The following is a 20,851-nucleotide window of genomic DNA, read 5'->3' as shown; positions in this document are numbered from 1 at the left end:
CGCTAGAGCTGCTCATATTCCAGCTGGTACCACGAGGAGGTAGGAATAGGAGGTGTAGGATAAGAAGCTGTGGACCACTGTTGGATCTATTTTACTCTATCATCTATCATACTTACTGCCGTTACTTCATTTTTGCGACGTACGACGTGCGACATTATACGTGAGACAACATTATTCAAAGTTAGGGATAATGTGTTGATCAACCGGAACTGCTGTTTTCTGAGTTAATCTCATTATTTAAACCTGGAAAATATATTCTTTCGAAATACTCAATATATTTTATATGCTATGCTTAACCTTAATCTAAAGCAATAAAATCAAAACAACAAATTCAAAGTTTGCTCTTCATCGGCGATTTGCGATCAAGCTGGGCGTAAATTATCCCGGCAGGTTTGTCCACCGGTAGAAACACGGTTTCCTCCTTCAGTTCGTCACTGTTGATCAGTTTGGGAAACTTGCTAAAATCAAAGTTGAAATAGTGCTTGTTCGGCATCGTCATATCGATCGACGAAATTTCCGGAATGCTTTCGAGCACTAGCTTCTCCGCCAGGTAGAGCGTATTTTGGACACTCGGCGAAAAGATGCCCTTCTCGGCATCGCCGGCGAACGTGTTTAGAATGCTTTGTTTAACCTTATTCCAACAGAAGTCGAAATCTACGTTCTGCACGGTCGAGTACTGCCAGGACGATCGTACGATGGTGCTGAAAATTCGATCGTGCTGATCCGGCAGCGAACGGTACTCGTCGTTGACGAAGTTAACGAAAGCCGACTGGGTTGTCTTGAGCACGCGCAGATCCGTAAGGCCGCTGATGACGGTTGGATTGGAATCTGAAAAACAAAACAACAATGTTCCTTCATTCAATAGTTAGACAGTGAAGAAATGACCTACCGCCTCGTTTCTGAGTAACGTCACAATAGCGAATGGCAGTTGGAGTGAATACGAATGCATGGTTGTGCAGATCCTGATAGGGTCCCTTTCCGAAGCCCATTCGGGACCACGGGTACTCGTCGATGTGAATGGAGACCTCGTTTACGTGCGAGTATTTAGTGAGAAAATGGTTGCACAAAAGGATTCCAAACTCTTCCGGTGATTTCAAACCATGCTTGCGTGCCAGCAGATAAACCGTATTCTTCTGCGAATCGGTTGCCACAATGTCCGAGTTGTCACCTGTTGGTAGATTAAACGTTTAAGTTTAAATGAATTGATGTTAACGATTGAGATTGTGATGGTGAATTACCTTGTAGGTAGTCCTTTTGACTGGCCAACTTTAGTTTCGTTCCCACCTCGAACTCCTTAATACTGTGCACCAGCCCATTTCGTACTACATGCAACACTTTGACGCTATCCTTGCCATAGCCGTAGTTGCTAATTTGAAAGTGTTCGGAGGTTCCCCGCTCTTCGGAAGCTTCATTCAGCAGCTTTCTGGACATCATTTTATGGCAGTTCGCTTAACAACAGAGATCGACGACGTTGCACAAAAATAATATTGTTATGACGCTAATTCTAAGTCGCTAGATTGTTGTTCGTTGTTTGTGGCTCGATCGAGAGACGTCAGTAATTTCCCCTTGGCGGGCTGATATTGTCTTCTTCCTGAACGAAGTTAGCTTTCCTACGAATTGAATAAAAAAAATGAAGATAATGACTCGGATTAGTTCGAGGAAAATTGGAAAATATTTTGTTTTCTACTTGTTTCGAATTATCTCAATCGAAAGTGATTCACATAGAAAATGAAATTATTTACTTATTCGTTGTTATGTTCCTCAAACCATGATGCACGCTGAGTCGTTTCACAATAACGGCTTTGTAAAGGCTAACTGTGCAGTGAATTATAGGTACGAGTGATAAGAATATTACCACTCTGTCTGTGGCATGAATTAGATCAAGAAAAAACTAAGGCAGTGGTGTAAATTTGGAAAGCAATCATAAGACGAAATGTCAGCGCTTATCTGTTCAAGGCCAAGCGAAATTTATGAGTTACGTATTCTGTTAAAAAAAAACGGCTGGAATAGTAGAATTATGTAAATTGCTATTTTAGCTTATCTCCGTACCAGGAAATTGCTTCTTCTCAGCAACGCAGATTTTGTCTTAGATTTCCAACCGGAAAGTGTTAATGTTCGCTCAGACTCTCGGAACAGCGGTGCCTTGTTCGAGCGATTGTACTTCAATCAGGTTATCAAATGTTTTGACTCCTCGCACTTCATTGTAGAACTTGCTCCAATTCAGTGAATGTCCATTATTTACGTGATTTACATAACAGTGCGCGTAACCATCTGGCTTAGTGGCTTAGTGTCATCTCATGATCGATGCGACTGCTAGCACGTAGCTGGCGTAGAATGAATCGATCGATAACCTTATCAGTCACATTAATGGTTGCTGCCATTGCACTGTCACAGATTTCCTCTGTTGTTTTAAGGTACACCAAGGTACGTGCCTTCAGGTCAAAGAGTCATACAATTGCGAAACCGGTTTGAGGATATGGCTGGTTTGAACCAGTTTCCCCGGCTAGCCAATGCATTAAAGTGAGTTTTTCTTGTGTCTCCGGAGATTGTCTATGTTCGAGTCACTCGCGCAGTCAATGAGCAACATGCACTATTACGCAAGTTAATCATGAAAAAATAATCTGATCAGTTAGCATGATTCTCAACCAATTCTTATTATACTGCCTCAGGTTCATACGAAGATTAGAGTGAAAAAATTGTAAGTGAAAAAAATTAACTAAAAGCGGGATGGGAGCGGAAATCATTCATAAATCGAGAGTCTTTCAACACAATTTGTCGAACATTGTTCGATACAAATCTTTACAAATGGCAAAAAAAATTTTTCAACTAAATAAAACATGCATAAACAAAATTTTTGTAGTACTTATTTTTTGCTTGTGAGGCAATCACAATTTAATCACAAACAGTCAAGCTTCATCTCAATACAGGCCGGACTCGATTATCCGAGGATTCGATTAACCGGGGATTCGATTATCCGGGGATTCCATTATCCGGGTTTTTAGACTCGATTATCCGGGTGAAAAAAAAATTATTTTTTTTCGATGATTTATTTTAAACCTTAATGTTATTGTTTTCATGCTACATGATGATTCTTACTTAACAAGTATTGATTCACCTCCCTAAAGCTACAAAATTCCTTTCTTATCTCCCTTTTATCGGCGAACAAAACAAAAATAAATTCTGCGATAAGGAAATCAATTTTTTTACTTAAAAATCATCATCATCATCATCATCATGATCATCATCATCGTAATCATTAATAAAAAAATTGCAAAAAAGGTATCTTATGACTTTAGGGGAGATTGATCAATGATAAAAGAAATCATTTATAATACCTAAATATTGAAAATCATAACACACAAAAAATAATTTTGTACCAAAAATTAAAAAATTAGTGGAATAAATCGTAAGAAAGGATTTTTCTGACTTTTGGGAAGATAGATCAATAATAAATAATACATTTATGATACCTAAAAGTCAAAAAACTTGACATACCAAAAAAATTTTGTTCCAAAAATAATGATTCGATTATCCCGGTGATTCGTTTATCCGGGCTGAAAATAAAAATGATCACCCGGATAATCGAGTCCGGGCTGTACCTTCAAATGCCACTGGTATGGATTCAATGTTTTGATGGTACTTTACCCCGATTTTCTCATTATAAAAAGTTGAAAAAGTTGATATCTTTGGTTCCGCTAGAATAAAATTTATCTTATTTCTACAAAAGAGGAATGTGGATTCCGGCAACGTGAATATCAGTTTACACTTATTTTTTCGACACGGATTTAGGCGAAAGCATGACGCGGACCAAATCAGATTTTCCTATAGATGCCGAGCATCACAATGACTTCTGTCCATTACTTCTTACAACAAATTGTGCAACATACTAAAAAAAATGCACCACAGCTATTGTTCGCCCGCTGGCAATATTGCTCGAAACTTCTCTCCGGTAGAATGTACATCATGGAAAAGCTTTATCACGTTTAACGTTCAGAAAACAGGCGATAAAAGAAACATGGAAAATTATCGTCGTATCACGTCACTTTGTTACTTTGCTACGAATAGTCCACAACGCACTTTTTATGTGTAGTCTAGGGCTGTCGGTATTGGGCGCTTTTGGTGAAAACCGGTATTTCGGTATTGGCGTAGAAAATACCGGTAATACCGGTAAAATACCGGTATTAGCAGATTATTCGAATTCAATAGAAATGTCGATGTTTTTCAATAAATCTTTTTATTTTGAAACTTTAGCTTCAGTATTGTTGCTTAGCAAATTAGAATTTAAGCAGATACTATACTCTTAACGATTTAATTCCCTAAGGCTGTGAACCATTTCGCGAAATTATTAACTTTTTGGTTAAAATTTGACAGTTCGATGGTTGTTCGAAAATAACCCTGCTCGGGAGCATGGTTAGTTTTGACCAAGGTTTTGACAGTTCGATGGTTCGCTTCAGAGCCAATGAGATATGCACAGGTGAAGAAGAGAGCTTCGACGTGTTTCACTGATTTTTCGTTGTAATTTTTTACATTGGTATGGATGCTTATCGCATAATAAATTTGTTCTAACAACCCGGGTTGAAATGAGATGATTTTTATCTATCAAATAAAAGCAAATGAACATCAAAAATTCATCCTATTTTAACTCGGACAGAATAAACAATATTTTCATCCTCACCTTATAGGCTCTCATTGAGCAAAAAAACTATCAATCCGTCAAATATGAAATGGTTCGCATTCTGAACTAATTTTAACCACTCGAGGAGAAATAACCATCGAACTGTCAAATTCTAACTAAAAAGTTAAAAATTTCGCGAAATGGTTCACAGCCTAACTAGACCGAATTTTATTGCCAACACTTCCAACAATGGAAAAAACTTTCGGTATCATCGTTGTCTGGCGAATGACTCTAAGCACATCAGGAAGTTTCCTTTCATTTCTTCAAATTTATAGTAAGGAAACCCGCCTTTAATTATTTACAAAATATCTTATACAATTGTAGCTTCCACCATAATGAATGCCCCGGTCTCCTACAGCCTCTCAACAATTTTTTCTCCATCCCCAATCCGGAACTCCTGCATAACGTCATCCTTTTCATCATCGTTCACAAATATTTTCTCTTCTCTGTTATCAATCCCACTATTCGAAAATAGTGGGATGAAGATTTCATCTCCTTTTTTAATCAATGTATCACTCGAAAGACTTGAAAAATATTCCAAATTCTTTCCTGGCAGATCCTTTGATGGCAAGAATGCTCAAAACTGATCAAAACTCGGTATCGTCGAAACAAATAAGTGAAGCTAACTTTCCCTTACCATCGCTTCACGACGATTGACAGTCAGGCACGATTTGTCGATGTTAAGTAGATTAATCATAACATGCGTTAAATTGTAGGAAATGTTACTCAAAATCAATTCAATTGCATTAAAAGTCTAGACTGACTTTTTTCTGAGTATTTGATAGAGAAATACAAATGAAACTTTAAAACCGGTTGTCATGATGAAGTTAAAATCGTTTCATTGACGCTGATTGAAGCCAGTTTTGAAACGAAGCGGCGTTGCTTCTGTTGAAACTGAAGCTTCAAGACTTCATTGTTGAATAACAATTTACCATTGTAAGTGACGTTTCTGGGCCCTGATCTTGATTCCTAAATTCGTCATTTGAGATCGTCGAATAATTTGGTGGCTTTTGAATATCAAGTTGTTCAAAAATAAATTAAAACGCGACGTCTGGCTCATACAATGAAATATTTTTACAGCAAAGTTACTCTACTGTGCCTTAAACGAGTCCAAGAGCTGTTATTATTTGACCCACAATTTCACGCTCTTCATTGTTAGTAGTCGAAGAATCTCGTCGGCATTAACACCAAGTTGTTTTTCTAAGAGTTTTATAATCGTTTATCAAATTTAGTTCTTATTCGAATAAGGAGTTGGAAAAAACAAGCAAATTGGAAAATACCGGAAATACCGGTTTTTTGCCTTTTCAAAACCGGTATTACGGTATCCAAAAATTGGCCGGTATTACCGGTTTCGGTACTACCGGTACTACCGGTTAGACAGCCCTAGTGTAGTCGGAACTATTTTGCAATGTATCAGGGGTTCCTCAAAGATGCCTCGTGGGCCCATTGCTTTTCACACTACTCATTAAAGAGCATACTTGTATCTCAACGTAAATCTTTTTTTTTATTAAAAGTGGAGGAGCGTTTGGTGAGGAAGAATATTAGACTGGATGATACCCGTCGGCGGCTGGAGCGTATGGTGTGTGCGTACGAATGGTTAGACTGGAATGATCGAAAACTAGATGGGAGATTATCTAATATAGGGTGTCGTGTACTTTAATTCAATATAGTGTTTAATTGTCAAAACATTTGGGCGCAACCCGACAAAGTGTGAGTTAGAGTCCCACTCAGTAATTGAGCTACGCAATATATTTTTGGCCCCACATCAAAGTTTCGGAATATCATCCAGTCTACCATTCTTCATCACCAAACGCTCCTCCACCTTTAATAAAAAAGTGATTTACGTTGGACCGCGAGTCAAAGACAAGCAAAACAAAAAAAAAATCAATTACTCTACCCAAAGGTCATGCACCGTAACAAGTGAATCTGAATATAAAGTGAATATTCCTGACTTAAGAATGACTGTGCGATCACCTTTCGTTTGTACTTTGAAGAGATCATCTCGAGGGCTAATAGGCAGCTTGGATCAATCTTCAAAATTTATTATGAATTGCGGGATCTGATTTTTCTCCGTTTGCCATACTACGCTTATTATTTGAGTACTACTCAATAGTCTGATGGTAGCTGTTTATTATATATTACGAGGATCGATGCGGTTCAAAACAAAGTTCGTACGTTATACCAAAAACAAACAGACTTAATACTCAATGTCTCATTCTTCGCACGGTGTAACAGTCATTTCAAAATTATTATTGGTTGGGAATGTGTCCGTTTTCGTTAAAGCGGCGTTTTTTAACGAAAGACGGGGAATGTTCCGTAAAAAATACTTGCTAGTTCTAGGGATAGTCCTGTTGCAATTTTATATTTGGGAATGTCGAACATAGATGATGCTAGTGTTCAGGCAAAATTTGAGGGACGATAATTTTTGTTGATTTTTCTTCCAAGAGTTATGTCTGTTTGTCTGTGGTTATACCACAGAGCACACATGTGGTTGGATCAATCCATTGGACTTGCCTTCATAAGATACACGATGCAAATTACTGTTATACCCAGCGTTGTACCTTATACGTGTATAGCGTTATACATGTACAATAGAAGGGTGACAACCATAAATTTAATGCGCATGTGCTGCTTCAACTCTGAAAACTGCTGGAAATGTTTTAGTTATCCTTTCGCATATTTTATCATAGTCACTATAAGCTGCGCCATAGCGTTCGGTCGTTTGGCCAGGCTGGTCCCTGCCAAGGGTGCCGAAAAAAAGGCATAAGGTTCAGTATGCTCTGGCAATAATTATAATCATTTCTGAACCATTTTTTCAATCGAAACACTTTCTAAAGATCAAGTAAAGATAAAAGGGGTCGATCCCGGTGTAGTGGTTAACATTCACGCCGAGGACCCGGGTTACCCGGGGTACAAATCCCAACCCCGCAGAAGTTACGAATGACTCAAGCTGTTAAAGTGACTATGATAAAACAAAAAAATAACATTATATTTGATGTAAAATATTCAACAAAAAAAATTACTCATCGAGACTGCCTCATTTATTTATTTATTTGTTTATTTTATTGTGAAATTCAACTGACACAGTTGTCTTATTGAATAATATAGTCATAGTCATGCTTATAAAAAACTACTATTACATATTTTCTGTGCAAATTTATGTGAAGGTTCGCCGAACTCAAAGAGGGTTTCAACTGCAGAGAAAGTTCGAATGCAGGCAGTTATTGGTTCGTTGCATCCAAAAGTTGTTCGATGAAAACTCGGCTGCAGTAGTCCGGTTGATCGGAGGGAGCGTTGCGACGCACGGAAGCTCAAAGCAGATAGAATTGTCGGTGAATCGATCTCGCCATTTAGGATCTTTGCTACACATACAGCTTGCTGAACCTTCCTACGCCGCTCGAGTGTTTGAAGACCCAGAAGACGACAACGTTCGGGATATGGTGGTAGATTTGCTGGATCACGCCAAGGTAAGTCTCGTAGCGCAAGCCGGACAAAACGTTTTTGCACCCGTTCCATACGCAGATTCCACGCCAGTTGATAAGGACACCAAACTATGCACGCATTTTCGATCAGTGGACGTACCAGGGAACAGTATAGCGCCTTCAGACAGTGAGGATCACTGAAATCACGGGCAATCTTTGCGATGAAGCCAAGCTGTCGGGAAGCCTTCGATATTGCAGTGGTGCGATGTAAATTGAACGTCAGCTTGGCATCAAGCAGTACTCCGAGGTCATTGACTTGGTCGACTCTCGAAATTAGCTGTTCGTTTATTTGGTAGTTGAAGGAGATTGGACTAGCAATGCGATGGAAAGTCATTACTTGGCACTTCGGGATGCTGATGACCAGCCAGTTTTTCCTGCACCAGTCAGCGAACATATCCAAAAGCCCCTGAAGCCGCATACAATCATCTATAGAACGAACTGGTGAGTACAATTTCAAATCATCAGCGTACATTAGCTTGCATCCAACTCCAAGCAGCGGGGCGATGTCGTTGATAAACAGTACAAACAGTAGAGGTCCCAAGTTGCTGCCTTGGGGCACACCCGACAAATTAGTAAACCGGGAAGAGAAACAGGAGTTAAGCTGAACACGTAGAACTCTGCCGCATAAATAGGAACTGAGCCATTCGGTGAAATTCCGAGATGCGCCAAGCCGCGAGATTTTCTGCAGTAGTATTTTATGATCAATACGATCGAACGCTGCTTTTAGATCAGTATAGATCACATCGATTTGCGCTTTTTGTTCCATGTGGGAAATACAGGTAGACGTAAAATCCATAAGGTTCGTGCTTACGGAACGACCAGGCGTAAATCCATGTTGGTCGCTGGAAATATAACATTTTGTTCTAGCAACGATAAAACTACTTACTACAATTTCAAATAATTTCGATGCAGCAGAAAGATTCGTAATGCCCCGATAATTGCGAACATTCCGGCGATCGCCATTTTTAAAAACAGGAAACATGAGTGACTGCTTCCAGATCGTCGGAAAAATTCCATCCTCGAACGATTTATTGAATATGAGACACAAAGGCTCGACTAATGCCATAGTACAACGGGCAAAGACTACCGCTGGGATGCCGTCAGGTCCAGGTAAACACGAACGCTTCAGTTTTTTTGCAGCTGACAGTATCATATCGGGAGTTATTTCAAACGTACTTATATCCACTAAGTCAACAGGAACATCAGCAGCAGCGATAGTTGCCTCAGAATCAGAAGCCGATTGTTCAGCGAAAACGGAAACGAAAAATTTCGCGAACAACTTATTTTAAGCATTCGCTCTATTATCACCCAATACTTCTCGATTAAACGGAACTGGGGAAGATTCGGTGGACTTAATTCTTTTGAGATGAACTGGACTCTATTGTCGTTGTATCATGGTAACACGTCCTTGTTGGAATAGTGGCTAGATCTGACCAAAAGGTAACTGTACCATCACGGGACTTACTAAAGAGTAAAATTTCATTTCCGGGATTGAATTTAAACTACGCGTTTTGGCGGACTCTGGCCACCGTTTATTTATTGAGGCTCCGAGTTAACCGTAGTTGATGGATGATCAAGGGTTTTACACCGATGAGATGCTTGGTTAGCACTTTGCGAGCAGTCGTAAGAGTTTCCTTGTACTTTTCAACAACTCGCGTCACAGAATTTGTAGGATAATTCAACTGTTTTGCCAGCTTCCAAGTTGACGCTGATATATTATGGAGGAGACTGTGTGCAATTATTTTTCTTTTGCTCTCCTGCATGATGAATATCTAGGATGAGTTTTAAACTTTGAATAAAAAGTCTGAGTGGAACTGCTTTCAAACAACAAAACGGCAAAAGATTGCACATCTGGCCACTGGACGTTATCGTTACTGAATAAGGAGCGCCATACGAATGCATGCATGATTGTAGGTGTAACTCGAAAAAAAATAACAAAGTTGGAGAGAACACTGAACTAGGAAACAAGGGGGCACCAAATTGGGTCTTCGCCAAGGGCGCCAAAATGTCACGCTACGGCTCGGACTATAAGTAAACCAAATCTATCAGGATGATTTGATAGTAAAATTTTAACTTTTCATCTCACGGCTATATATTTTCAGGTTAACAAAACCACTAGAAGGACTTTAATTGTTACTTAGATGGAGACTTTTCTGAAAAAAGATCGTTCGTCTCAAAACTATCAAAAGCCATTGGGTTAGATTTTAAAGTCTAAAGAAAGATATTTTGATAAGGATTCCAATGGTATGGTTGTTGTTTAATACACGAATTTTCGCAGTGTGTCCCTGGAATCCACTCCAATCATGGTCCATTTCTCCTAGTTAACCCTTCCATTCAACAGCATCTGAAAGAGCTCCTTTCATTGGACTGTTACCTCCATTTAGTCAGTAAGTAGATTGCTAGCACCTCACAAGCATGCAAAATTCCTGCTCTTTGTCGTCACAGCGCCAAGTGCTTTCCAATTATTTTGGATACTTTTCCAGTCTTTTTCAAAAGTTGCAATGGAATCCCCAGCCCTTACGTGTTTCTGCACGTATTCCCTCATCAGAGTTTAAAAAGCTTCGATCGGTCTAGCCTTTGTTAAGTCAGATTGAAGGATTTTTCTCATTGGTATGAATTCGACTCCATTGGCTATGTACCAAGCTAGCGAGTAGATTAGAATCTCGTCTAGGTGGTGCTGCTAGATTGAGTTAGTAGGACTGTTGTACTAACCCCGTAACTCTGTCCTGTACTCTAATAGCCAGCTGTGATGTCTGTATATATAAAGAAGGGTCAAGTCTTAGAAAGACGTGCCCAAGGCTTTGCTGTGCTAGCGAATTCTTCCCGTAATGAACTAATGCTAAATCTGACCAAAACCTTTTTGTCGAATTTTTCCGTGAAAATGGATTTATCGGCATTATCAATACTTTGGCTTACTCGGCAAAGAAACGCTGAGGTCAAATTTTACATTAATTTCATCATCCATAATTACGCTGATCGAACTTCCACACCGCAGTTTACTATTTAACTTCAGGTATCAGCATCTTTGGCTCGAGCAGCACGTTCCTCACAATCATGTGGAAGATTTGTGCCTTGCCCATCTTGCCCGTGTCATCATTTACCTGATGAGGACGGGAAGGAAAACAGGAGGAATAGTAAGGGGTGGATGAGGAATTTGGACCCCTGGGGGGTATACTCATGATAAATAAGAGCCTATAGCTCAATACCGCTTTCCTATGAATTCCTATCAATATAAGATCCTATGACGCAATTGTGCCACTGCAGGACAGTTGCAAATTACGTGATATGGTGTACCGTAGTCGGATTCACATAAATTACAATGAAACGATTCAGCTCGCTGAATCGTAGCCATGTGATAATTTAGTCTGCAGTGACCAGTCAGTGATCTGACAAGAATACTGCAATTTACCTTTGAATGTTGCAAAAGAAATTTCGCAACCTTTTCACAAGGCTTAACAATGAAACTTTTCGTTTGACGACAAGTTTCAAGATTTTCTCAATAATGTTCATGTTCAGATGAAAACCAAGATCGAATCTTTTGTTTTATCCAACATGCCGCAATTGGTAAAGCAGGTTCCGATCCGAAAACTGACTTTTCTGCTCCAGATCTTGCTAGTTCATCAGCCCATTCCTTTCCGGTTATACCAGAACCCAAACCAGATGAACGGTATTTAGAATGCTTAGTTCTTCTAATTGGGTGTGGCAGGAGATGATTGTTCTACATTTAGAATTAGCCGCACAAAGGGCTTTTATAGCGGCTTGACTATCAGAACAGAAGTAGATAATCTTGCCTATCAGTTCTTTCTGAAGTGCAAACTGAGCTCCGTACATAATTGCAAAGATTTCAACTTGAAAAACGGTGCAGTAACTACCCAACGAATAGGATTCCTCCAAATCCAGCTCATGGCAGTAAACACCAGTACCCGCACGACCTTCGTACAAGGAACCATAGGTATAACAGACGACATAGTCGAAAATTTTCCTTTACATGTAGCCTGACATCCACTCCTCTCTAGGAGGAAAGTCACTTGAGAAAGTCCTATATGGAAAAGTACGCATGAGCGTTACATCGCTTACCATTTAACTGACGGGTCCTTGAATTGAGAGAAGAAGTTGCTTTTTTTTCTGCTCTTTATAGGTTTACTAGCTGACCCGACAAACTTCGTATTGCCACAAATTAACCTGTGTTGTACATAAATCATGAATCTCGGATGATCTTTGTCACAATCTCGAGTTTTGCAAGCCCCCCCAGTGGAAGGCGCTTCCGACGGCGGGTCACCGGCAACACTCGCGACCGTCTCGTCCTGAATGATCTAGTGTTACTATAGATAGTTTTTGTGGTCTTGTATTGACTAATGTTTTATGGAAGAGTCTCGAATTTCTCGAGTTCGATTAGTTTTTGAGTTTCGCAAAAATTTCTGTTTTATTTGTATGAGAGTCCTTATCCCCCTACCACAGGGGTGAGAGGTCTCTAACTATCATAAAATAAATTCAAGACTCAAAAATCTTCTACATGCTAAATTTGGTTCCATTTGCTTGATTAGTACTCAAATTATAATGAAATTTGTATTTCATTTGTATGGGAGCCCACCCTCTTAAAAGGAAAAGGGGTCGTAATACACCACAGAAAAAAAATTCTGCCATCTAAAACTCTCACATGCCAAATTTGGTTCCATTTGCTTGATTAGTTCTAGAGTTATGAGGAAATTTGAATTTCGTTTGTATGAGAGCCCCCCCCCCTCTTAAAGTGGGGAGGGGTCCTTACTCACCATAGAAAATATTCTTGCCCTCAAAAACTTTCACATGCCAAATTTTGTTCCATTTGCTTGATTAGTTCTTCAGTTATGAGGAAATTTGTATTTCATTTGTATAGGATCCCCCCCTCCTAAAACGGGGAGGGGTCCCAATTCAACATAGAAAAAATTTTTGCCTCCAGTAACCTCCACATGCCAAATTTGGTTCTATTTGCTTGATTAGTTCTCGAGTTATGAGGAAATTTGAATTTCATTTGTATAGGAGCCCCCCCTCCTAAAGTGGGTAGGGGTTCTAATTCACCATAGAAAATATTCATGCCCTAGAAAACTTTCACATGCCAAATTTGGTTCCATTTGCTTGATTAGTTCTCGAGTTATGAGGAAATTTGTATTTCGTTTGTATAGGAGCCCCCCCTCTTAAAGTGGGGAGGGGTCCTTATTCACCATAGAAAATATTCTTGCCCTCAAAAACTTTCACATGCCAAATTTTGTTCCATTTGCTTGATTAGTTCTTCAGTTATGAGGAAATTTGTATTTCATTTGTATAGGATCCCCCCCTCCTAAAGCGGAGAGGGGTCCCAATTCATCATAGAAAAAAATTTTGTCTCCAAAAACACCCACATGCCAAATTTGGTTCCATTTGCTTAATTACTTCTCGAGTTATGAGGAAAATTGTGTTTCTTTGGTACAGGAGCCCCCCCTCTTAAAGTGAGGAGGGGTCCTAATGTACTATAGAAAATATTCTTGCCCTAGAAAACTTTCACCTGCCAAATTTGGTTTCATTTGCTTGATTAGTTCTCGAGTTATGAGGAAATTTGTATGGAAGCCCCCCCTTTTAAAGAGGAGAGGAATTATAATTCCCCTTATAAAGAGGGGAGGGGTCTCAATTTACCATAGAATAAATTCTTGTCACCGAAAACACCCACATGCCAAATTTTGTTCTATTTGCTTGATTAGTTGTCGAGTTATACAGAAATTTGTGTTTCATTTGTATGGGAGCCCCCCCTCTTAGTGGGGGCAGGGGTTTCTAACCATCACTAAAACCTTTCCTGGCATACTTTCATGCCGATGGGTTCAGTAGTTTTCGATTCTATAAGGAACATACAGACAGACAGTCAGAAATCCTTCTTTATAGGTATAGATAGTCCATTTTTTGCCTTCGTTCGATCAACAGTACTCTTCGATGTTCTCTTTTGTTGGACCACATGTAGAACGTAAGCACACTTCTTATAGGTGAAATCTTGTACGCCTTTTTGGTCCAGATTTTTTCTCGTCCTGCAAGTTATCCTCCTCACCATACTAACGAATCGCGTTATGAACTACTCCGATGTTCACATCTTCCATTTTTGCCAACTGTCTCAAATTTATGTTAAGACTAGTGCACCATTTGTGCATGATTTGTTTGCGCTTTTCTTAGGATATGCTTCGCATATTAACTAAAATATCGTGAACCAGTACTTAAGGTAAACAGACACTCTGTATTTGGTCGGTGTTAAGTCAGACCGGACCAAGTGGCAAATGTCTACCTAATTTCGAGAAAAACGAAGTCAAAGTATGCTGCTCTGTGTTGTTTAAAGGTATCAACGGTTCGAAATTATTTTTTTAAATTTTGCGACTAGGTCCAGTCTGATTTGACACCGACCATTTAGCAAATTGGGCATCTTTTGACGATGGTGACGCTCCCAGTTATCGGATATAAAACGGTTTACTGCGTTTAATGATTTATAAACAGTTCTGCTCGGTCCATTTGTTTCCCGCAATTTATAACTAAACTGGTTCTGAGATGTTCATCATGTAGGAAGAGGAAAAAAACTACCGAGCGCAGTCACCTACAAAATCCAACAGCATCGACTCAGAAGCTACAAAAGCTGCTGAATTATCCTAATTATGTGATTAAAAAGAACTAACAAATTTTCACGACTACCCGCAAAGCGCAAATCTAGCATCGGAGTGGAATTCTGATCATGAACTGCGGTTGAAGGCCATTACTATGCAAGTAGACAACCCTTTGGAAAACTTAAACAACAAACAGTAACCGAAATTCAAGGCTCCTGCTCACGGGAAAGTTTCTAGCAGATTCGAGTGACATATGATTTGACAAAGAATTCTTGTGGCAAGAAAACCAGCGTTTTGTGACGCGTAAAACCATAAATTCGGAAGCAGGTATACAATAGGGTCTCAAGAAATGGAACCCTTTATTAACTCTCATAATTGTTCAGTTACTGGTTAGATCTATAGCGTTAGATGTTCTGAAACGATCTGGAGAACGCCTAATCAGAAGTGCCAGAATACTCATACGAAAGAGGCGATCGATTTTAAACGGAATCCGCAGTTGTCATTAGTGATACCACAGCAACGGGAAAAACTCCGTGTATCTTCGAATTGGTCCTTCACAAAATTTGGATCCTGAAACAAAATCTACAAAATTCCGTATAATCTCTACGCTGGTCTTCATACTCAAATGTTTAAGAAATGCAGCGCAATATCTGTAGAATTTTTCAGATCCATCTTTAATTCACTATCTAAAAATTCAATATTTTGCTACCGGTGCTGTTAACAAAAAATTAGTTTGTGAAGTTTCAAGGCACAAATTGTATCGGAACGTAATGTGCTAAATACGAAGACAAAGAAATACTAAAGGGAGCTCTATAAAAATTCTCATGTGAAGAACGATTTTGTCGTTTCGGACAAACATTTTATACCTCGATTGGTGCAGAGTACCCCGACAGAGTTGTTTGTTGGTTAGAGATTCTGCACCGATGCGGTACAAAACAATTTAGAAGTATAAACTTGCTTTATGCAATTTTGTTTATGTTAATTGAGTCATCAAATTTTTGCAATAGTTCGTCATCAACACTCATTTGAGATATTTTTTTAATCTATAACTAGCTAATTAGGTTACGTGTATTATTGGATATCCATTTGTACAGTAAACCTCTCTCTTGGCCTAGAGGTACGGCACTAGTCTAACAAGCATGTCGCGTATATTCGAATCTAGACTGGGAGTGGGTGTTAGAGTTTTTAGGATCGTAACACTAGCTCCGAAATTGTTCTGTACCAAATCTAACGGTCATTAAATGACAATAACCGGCAGATCAATTTAATTTACTGGCCCAAAATCGAATGCGCAATTAGGCATCGCGCCGCGATTAGTCAAAATCATCCACGAACCTGTATCACAAGCTTCCAAACTATAGCATACGATCCCTCTCACTGTGATCCGTCCTAGGAGATTTTGGAATCATTAATTTCTTGACCTTCACCTTTCAATCTTATTCTCTTTCGTAACACCAGAAAGTGATCAATCTTTAAACCTCTTCTGCACGGCTTTCCTCTTTTCTATATGTTCACAACACACTTCTCCTAACTTCCTAACTTTTACTCGTGCTCTGCTCGCATCAAAGGCTGGAACTGAACTGCAGCATCTTGCCGGTCATTTTAAATTCTTAATGCAACATGTTTTGGTTTGGTGTGGACCAACCATCACCATTCACCACCGTATGTATACGTTATCTCCTGCCTGTGTCGCACATCATACCGCTTACTCTCAAGTCTCAATGACCGCGCTGCGGTGTGACTGCGTCTACAGGCAGCATTCATCAGTAAAGTCTGATCACTACAACCACAGCATCAAGTGCGAGTGAACTTCTTTAGTTTTGCTTACCTACACGGTCGTAGCTTAGCTGAAAGCTTCGTTCATTCTACCGGCTTAAATCGAGCAAAGCAGAAAAAAAACTCGTTTCCAAAAATTCCACTCCATTATCATCACTATCACATGGCGAATCCGACATAGTTGGAAGCGGAATTTCAAACGTAGCTACGTGCATCATTCTTAGCATCATTTACTAAATACATGCAAATTCAGTGAACTTGTTTTGTTATCATATAGGGATGCAGACACTTAGTAACGGATATTATCGTTCTGGGGCAATACCGTCATGCTGTTATTGTCGCGGGCTGCCTTCTCAGAAAGGCTGAACTTAGAAGCAAAGGTTCCAAAACAAATAGACACGCCAGGTGAAAAATATTTCCTAGAAATTAGTCACGTCTAAGGATCGAGCTGCCGATATCTTTTGTTACAAAGTAACGGTGATGTTGTCCCCATATAGTTGTCTGGTTAGTGTTGTCGATCGACTAATTTTGCAAGCTGTGCGGTCGTGCAGTGGGTGCTGGGCGCTGGCATTCTAATTCTATCCCCGATCAGGTCGAGGTCCTTTCCAGATAGGAAATTTTCTCGGTAAACTCGTATCTGCTTTTGTTTATGCTTAATCTGCTTTTGTTTATGTAAATGCTTTTGTTTTATGTACCAGCAAACGATAACTAATTATTTGAAAAAGATCTTTAGGACTGCTTTAGGTCTGAATCTAATTTAAGGCTTCACTTGAGAAGTTTACAATCCGGCAATAACCCAATGCAATTACACTTATCTTGATAGTAAACAAATTAGGAATTATCTATAGAACCTGCATTTTTGTCACTTATGTAACACGCTGCAAAATGCGGCGTAGCTATTGATAAAATTAAAATCAGCAATTATTATCGATGGTACTCTACCGTCTGGGTTTAAATTGGCAGGTATCTGTGAAAACAATGATTTTTCTTATCACGACAGCAGCGTTTTTTGTTTCTATATTAATGTTGGCGTCAACCGTCAACAATGTTTTATTTAGTGTAAGAAAGTTTAAAGTTGCGAAATCAGCTATCGAAAGAACGTCCAGATAAAATTCCTTAGTGAATGCTATCTCACACTTCAGTTTAATTCGTTGGAAGTCCTTCAGCTTGCCACTTTCTCTCTATTTCTTTATAGTTCAAAACTATTAAGAGAAAGTCAACTACCAATTTCTAGCAAATGATAGTTCGAACCAAGTTTTAAACTCAAAAACCAACAATAATTAAACGATTCCTGCAAATTTGATTGTTAATTTTTTTTAAATTGGTGATCTCACAAAAAAATTAAAATTATTGCATTATTGTTTGACGAGATTTCCCACTAGAAAAGTTTGAGTCAATAACTTTTGCGCAATAGGTATATTTGTTTGTTCAAATTTGTTTAAAAATTAGGTAATTAAGCTGTAACTAAACATATCGCATTGTTTGGCCACCATTATTGTTACGGATTTATTTAACCTACAGATAATTGGGTACTTCACGATCTCTTCGGAATTCTTTGTACATAAATAATTTTAACACCTTATGGAGTAATTCGAATGTCCGTAATTATAAACTAGATCATCAGGTTTTTTGCGATAAGTTGCATTTATGGCATCGAAATAGATGCGTTATCATACGAGTGTCGATATGCATATGAATTGAAAATAGGTACAGCACAGCAGTATTCAGCAAGTAATTGGACGTTACCTAACGTAGAAATCCCCAAGCTCAAATTGGCGGACAGACGCCGCCAAGATACGAACAAAAAAGCAGCAAAAGTCAGCAGTTGCAATAAAGTCGCTTTTTATTCGTTTTGGTTTTGCGATTATTCAATAAACGGTGTAACTTATCGACTTAATTCCAATCGCATTTTCCGTTTTAGACCATAAGTAATAAAGAAAGAAAGAAAGAAGAAACTTTCTTTTGAACAAATTCTATTGATTTAACACTGATGAAGGCTACGAAACACCGATAAAGCTTGTAAAAAAACGAGTTTTCAGCATAACGCATTCATTAAAAATGTGTACTAATTTTGGATGCCGAAGAAGAAAAAAAGCTGCAAAACATAATTAAGTGGAACAAATTTACCTCAAATCCTACATTTATTAAGCATTCTACAAAAATGCTTCGACGCTCTATCGGGTGGCTTGATGGCAATTAGCGGAAGATCCCCTAGGTCTAGAAGATCGCGTGATACTTCTAGATGAAGCGAGATCTTCTGGCAGGCACTTTGGGCCGCATAGCTTCCTGTTAACAGCAAGCCCCGAGGGAGGGTACAGCATTCCCTTCTCGCTGATCGTCAGCCACAGAAAGAACTTCTTCGGGAATTTTGTGTGGGAGATATAGTGGACGTTATCGGGCACCTCCTTGGTGGGAGAGGTAAAGTACATGGTCCCTTGCCAGTCGTTGCCATCCTGCGTCAAGCGGGTAGGAAGCAATTTCAACCACGTGTCACGTATCGCCAAAACCAATGAATCTCTCCTTTGACCACGAGTGCCATAAATAGAGCGATGGTCTGGATCTAGAAAAGCTCGTTTCACACCGTTCCAGCTAAGGTACGTCACGATCTCTCCCTCTCTATGTCTGCATGTTCCTGTCAACAGGGCCCTAACAGTTCCAGTTGGTCACAAAGTTTTACCAGTGCGTGATGCAACTTAAATATAAATATTAAAATGATTTAAAGGGGTATCATCATGATCACGTCCACGTTTAAAAGTGTTTCGTTTTTGAGCCACCCATGCCGGAGTTGAAGGAAGTGTAACGGCAGACTTTTCGCAAAAGCTTTCAATTGCCTTGCTCTTTTGACGTAGGACTACGTCTTACGGCAAGGTTTGGCTGGGTAGGGTGTCATTCCAAAAAATTACTAACTACACGAACTCATACATCACGCATAGCATACTAGATCAACGCGTGCGACGGACGCGGTTTGACGCATATGGAAAACAGTTTCGAAACTGACTTCTCGGGTCTCTCTGGGATGTTTCTGAAAACGGTTGCAGTATTAAAATGTATTCTCCGGTAGCACTGACGGACATCCACCTTTTGTTATGGCTTTGCTAATTATGCAGCAACGGCAGCCCAGCAGGAGTATGGTTGTAGATTTTCTAAATGACGGCTGCCTAATGCAAATAAGTGAATACAAATCCAGAAGTATTCGTCGTTATTGCACAATGATTTTCATTCGCCTATGACAACGCATGGTCGCTTCCGAGAAGGAACGTTCTTTTCAACGAGGCTTCAAGGGAAGCCTCAGTCTCATCAGCAAGTGGCGTTAGCGGTTGACCGAAAAATTTTGCGAATCGTGGGAAATGATTTTAAGAAAAGCACAAGGCAAATTCCAGAATCGTCCCCTGTCACCATGGAGGTGTGGAACGTGCTGAACCGGGTGAAAATGCATTCTTTCCACACTACAGGCTCAAGAGCTGCTGCCAGCGAATAAACCTAAGCGGCATGACTTTTGCAAAATTATGCACTTGAGGCGAACCCTCAATTTATGAAAAATATTGTTGTTGTTTTTCGTACGTGTCAGACTGTGTTCATCGCACGCGGCAATCTACTGTTTTACCTGACTCACTGTGAATATGCGTATTATTGAAATAAAACGTAACCATACGCATATGCAGTTAATATCGATAACAAACGATTTTTTATAAGTTGTGCTTTTGTTATTGCATTTAATTTGTAAAAAGTTGCATAAATAACAATTCAGTGTCACAATTCAATTATTGCGTACTACTGGCACATGAAATATAACGTTTAAGGGGAAACCGAAAGTGGCTCAAAGATGGCTGGGTAAATGGTTACCATTCGAAGCATGTATTGTTTTGCGCCTTAAAAATGCATCTGTATTAGCAGAGCACGCTTTGGCCACGTAATCAGTGCTTCCAGCGCTGTTATAATTTCCTAAAACTTGTAATTCAATTTATCGATCTGCTATGTATCAATAAAACATAATTGCTAATGGAAAATAAATTAAACTGATCATCTCGATCATTACGTGTTCATAAAAGCGACCAATGTATAATTTAGAATTAGTTCATAGATATTTGGTTGCGCACATATTTCGTTGAACTAGCGATTTCCGAAAAAGCAGCAACACAGTATCAAACTTTCGTCACATCAATGAGCTTTTAAAGAGCTTTCAACTTTCGCCGCATCAATGAGCTTAGAGTGAAGTAAACAAACAAAACGCAAACGCAGGAATCAAAAACGCAATCCGATGCAAGCGGATTAATTAAACATCCTAGTGATCCTACGCATTATTCAGTTGCTGCTGTTAATTTTGATTG

General features: G+C 39.3%; 1 protein-coding gene across 2 annotated transcripts; it reads right to left on the bottom strand.

Moving 5' to 3' along the window:
- Positions 1–260: 260 nt before the first annotated feature.
- LOC128742375 (uricase) lies at positions 261–16,307 on the bottom strand. Of its 2 annotated transcripts, none has more exons than XM_053838715.1 (4): positions 16,083–16,307; positions 1,239–1,610; positions 890–1,168; positions 261–828 (listed from the first exon to the last, which is right to left on the bottom strand). In XM_053838715.1, the coding sequence occupies exons 2-4, from the start codon at positions 1,432–1,434 to the stop codon at positions 332–334; spliced, it is 972 nt and encodes a 323-aa protein (XP_053694690.1). In that variant the 5' UTR covers positions 1,435–1,610; positions 16,083–16,307; the 3' UTR covers positions 261–331. The 2 variants fall into 2 exon arrangements, with proteins under 2 accessions (XP_053694690.1, XP_053694691.1); XM_053838716.1 differs by having other exon boundaries at positions 16,175–16,307.
- Between the last annotated feature and the right edge of the window lie 4,544 nt (positions 16,308–20,851).

Source organism: Sabethes cyaneus, chromosome 3, assembly GCF_943734655.1.
Source record: "Sabethes cyaneus chromosome 3, idSabCyanKW18_F2, whole genome shotgun sequence".
NCBI lineage: Eukaryota > Metazoa > Arthropoda > Insecta > Diptera > Culicidae > Sabethes > Sabethes cyaneus.
Note: the sequence above shows the minus strand (reverse complement) of the source record. Positions and strands in the feature narration are given on the sequence as shown.

Coding starts and splice junctions, on each gene's coding strand:
- LOC128742375 (XM_053838715.1), bottom strand. CDS start 1,434: ATGATGTCCAGAAAGCTGCTGAATGAAGCTTCCGAAGAGCGGGGAACC. Junction 1,169..1,238: donor TCAAAAGGACTACCTACAAG/GTAATTCACCAT, acceptor ATCTACCAACAG/GTGACAACTCGGACATTGTG. Junction 829..889: donor CGTTACTCAGAAACGAGGCG/GTAGGTCATTTC, acceptor TTTGTTTTTCAG/ATTCCAATCCAACCGTCATC.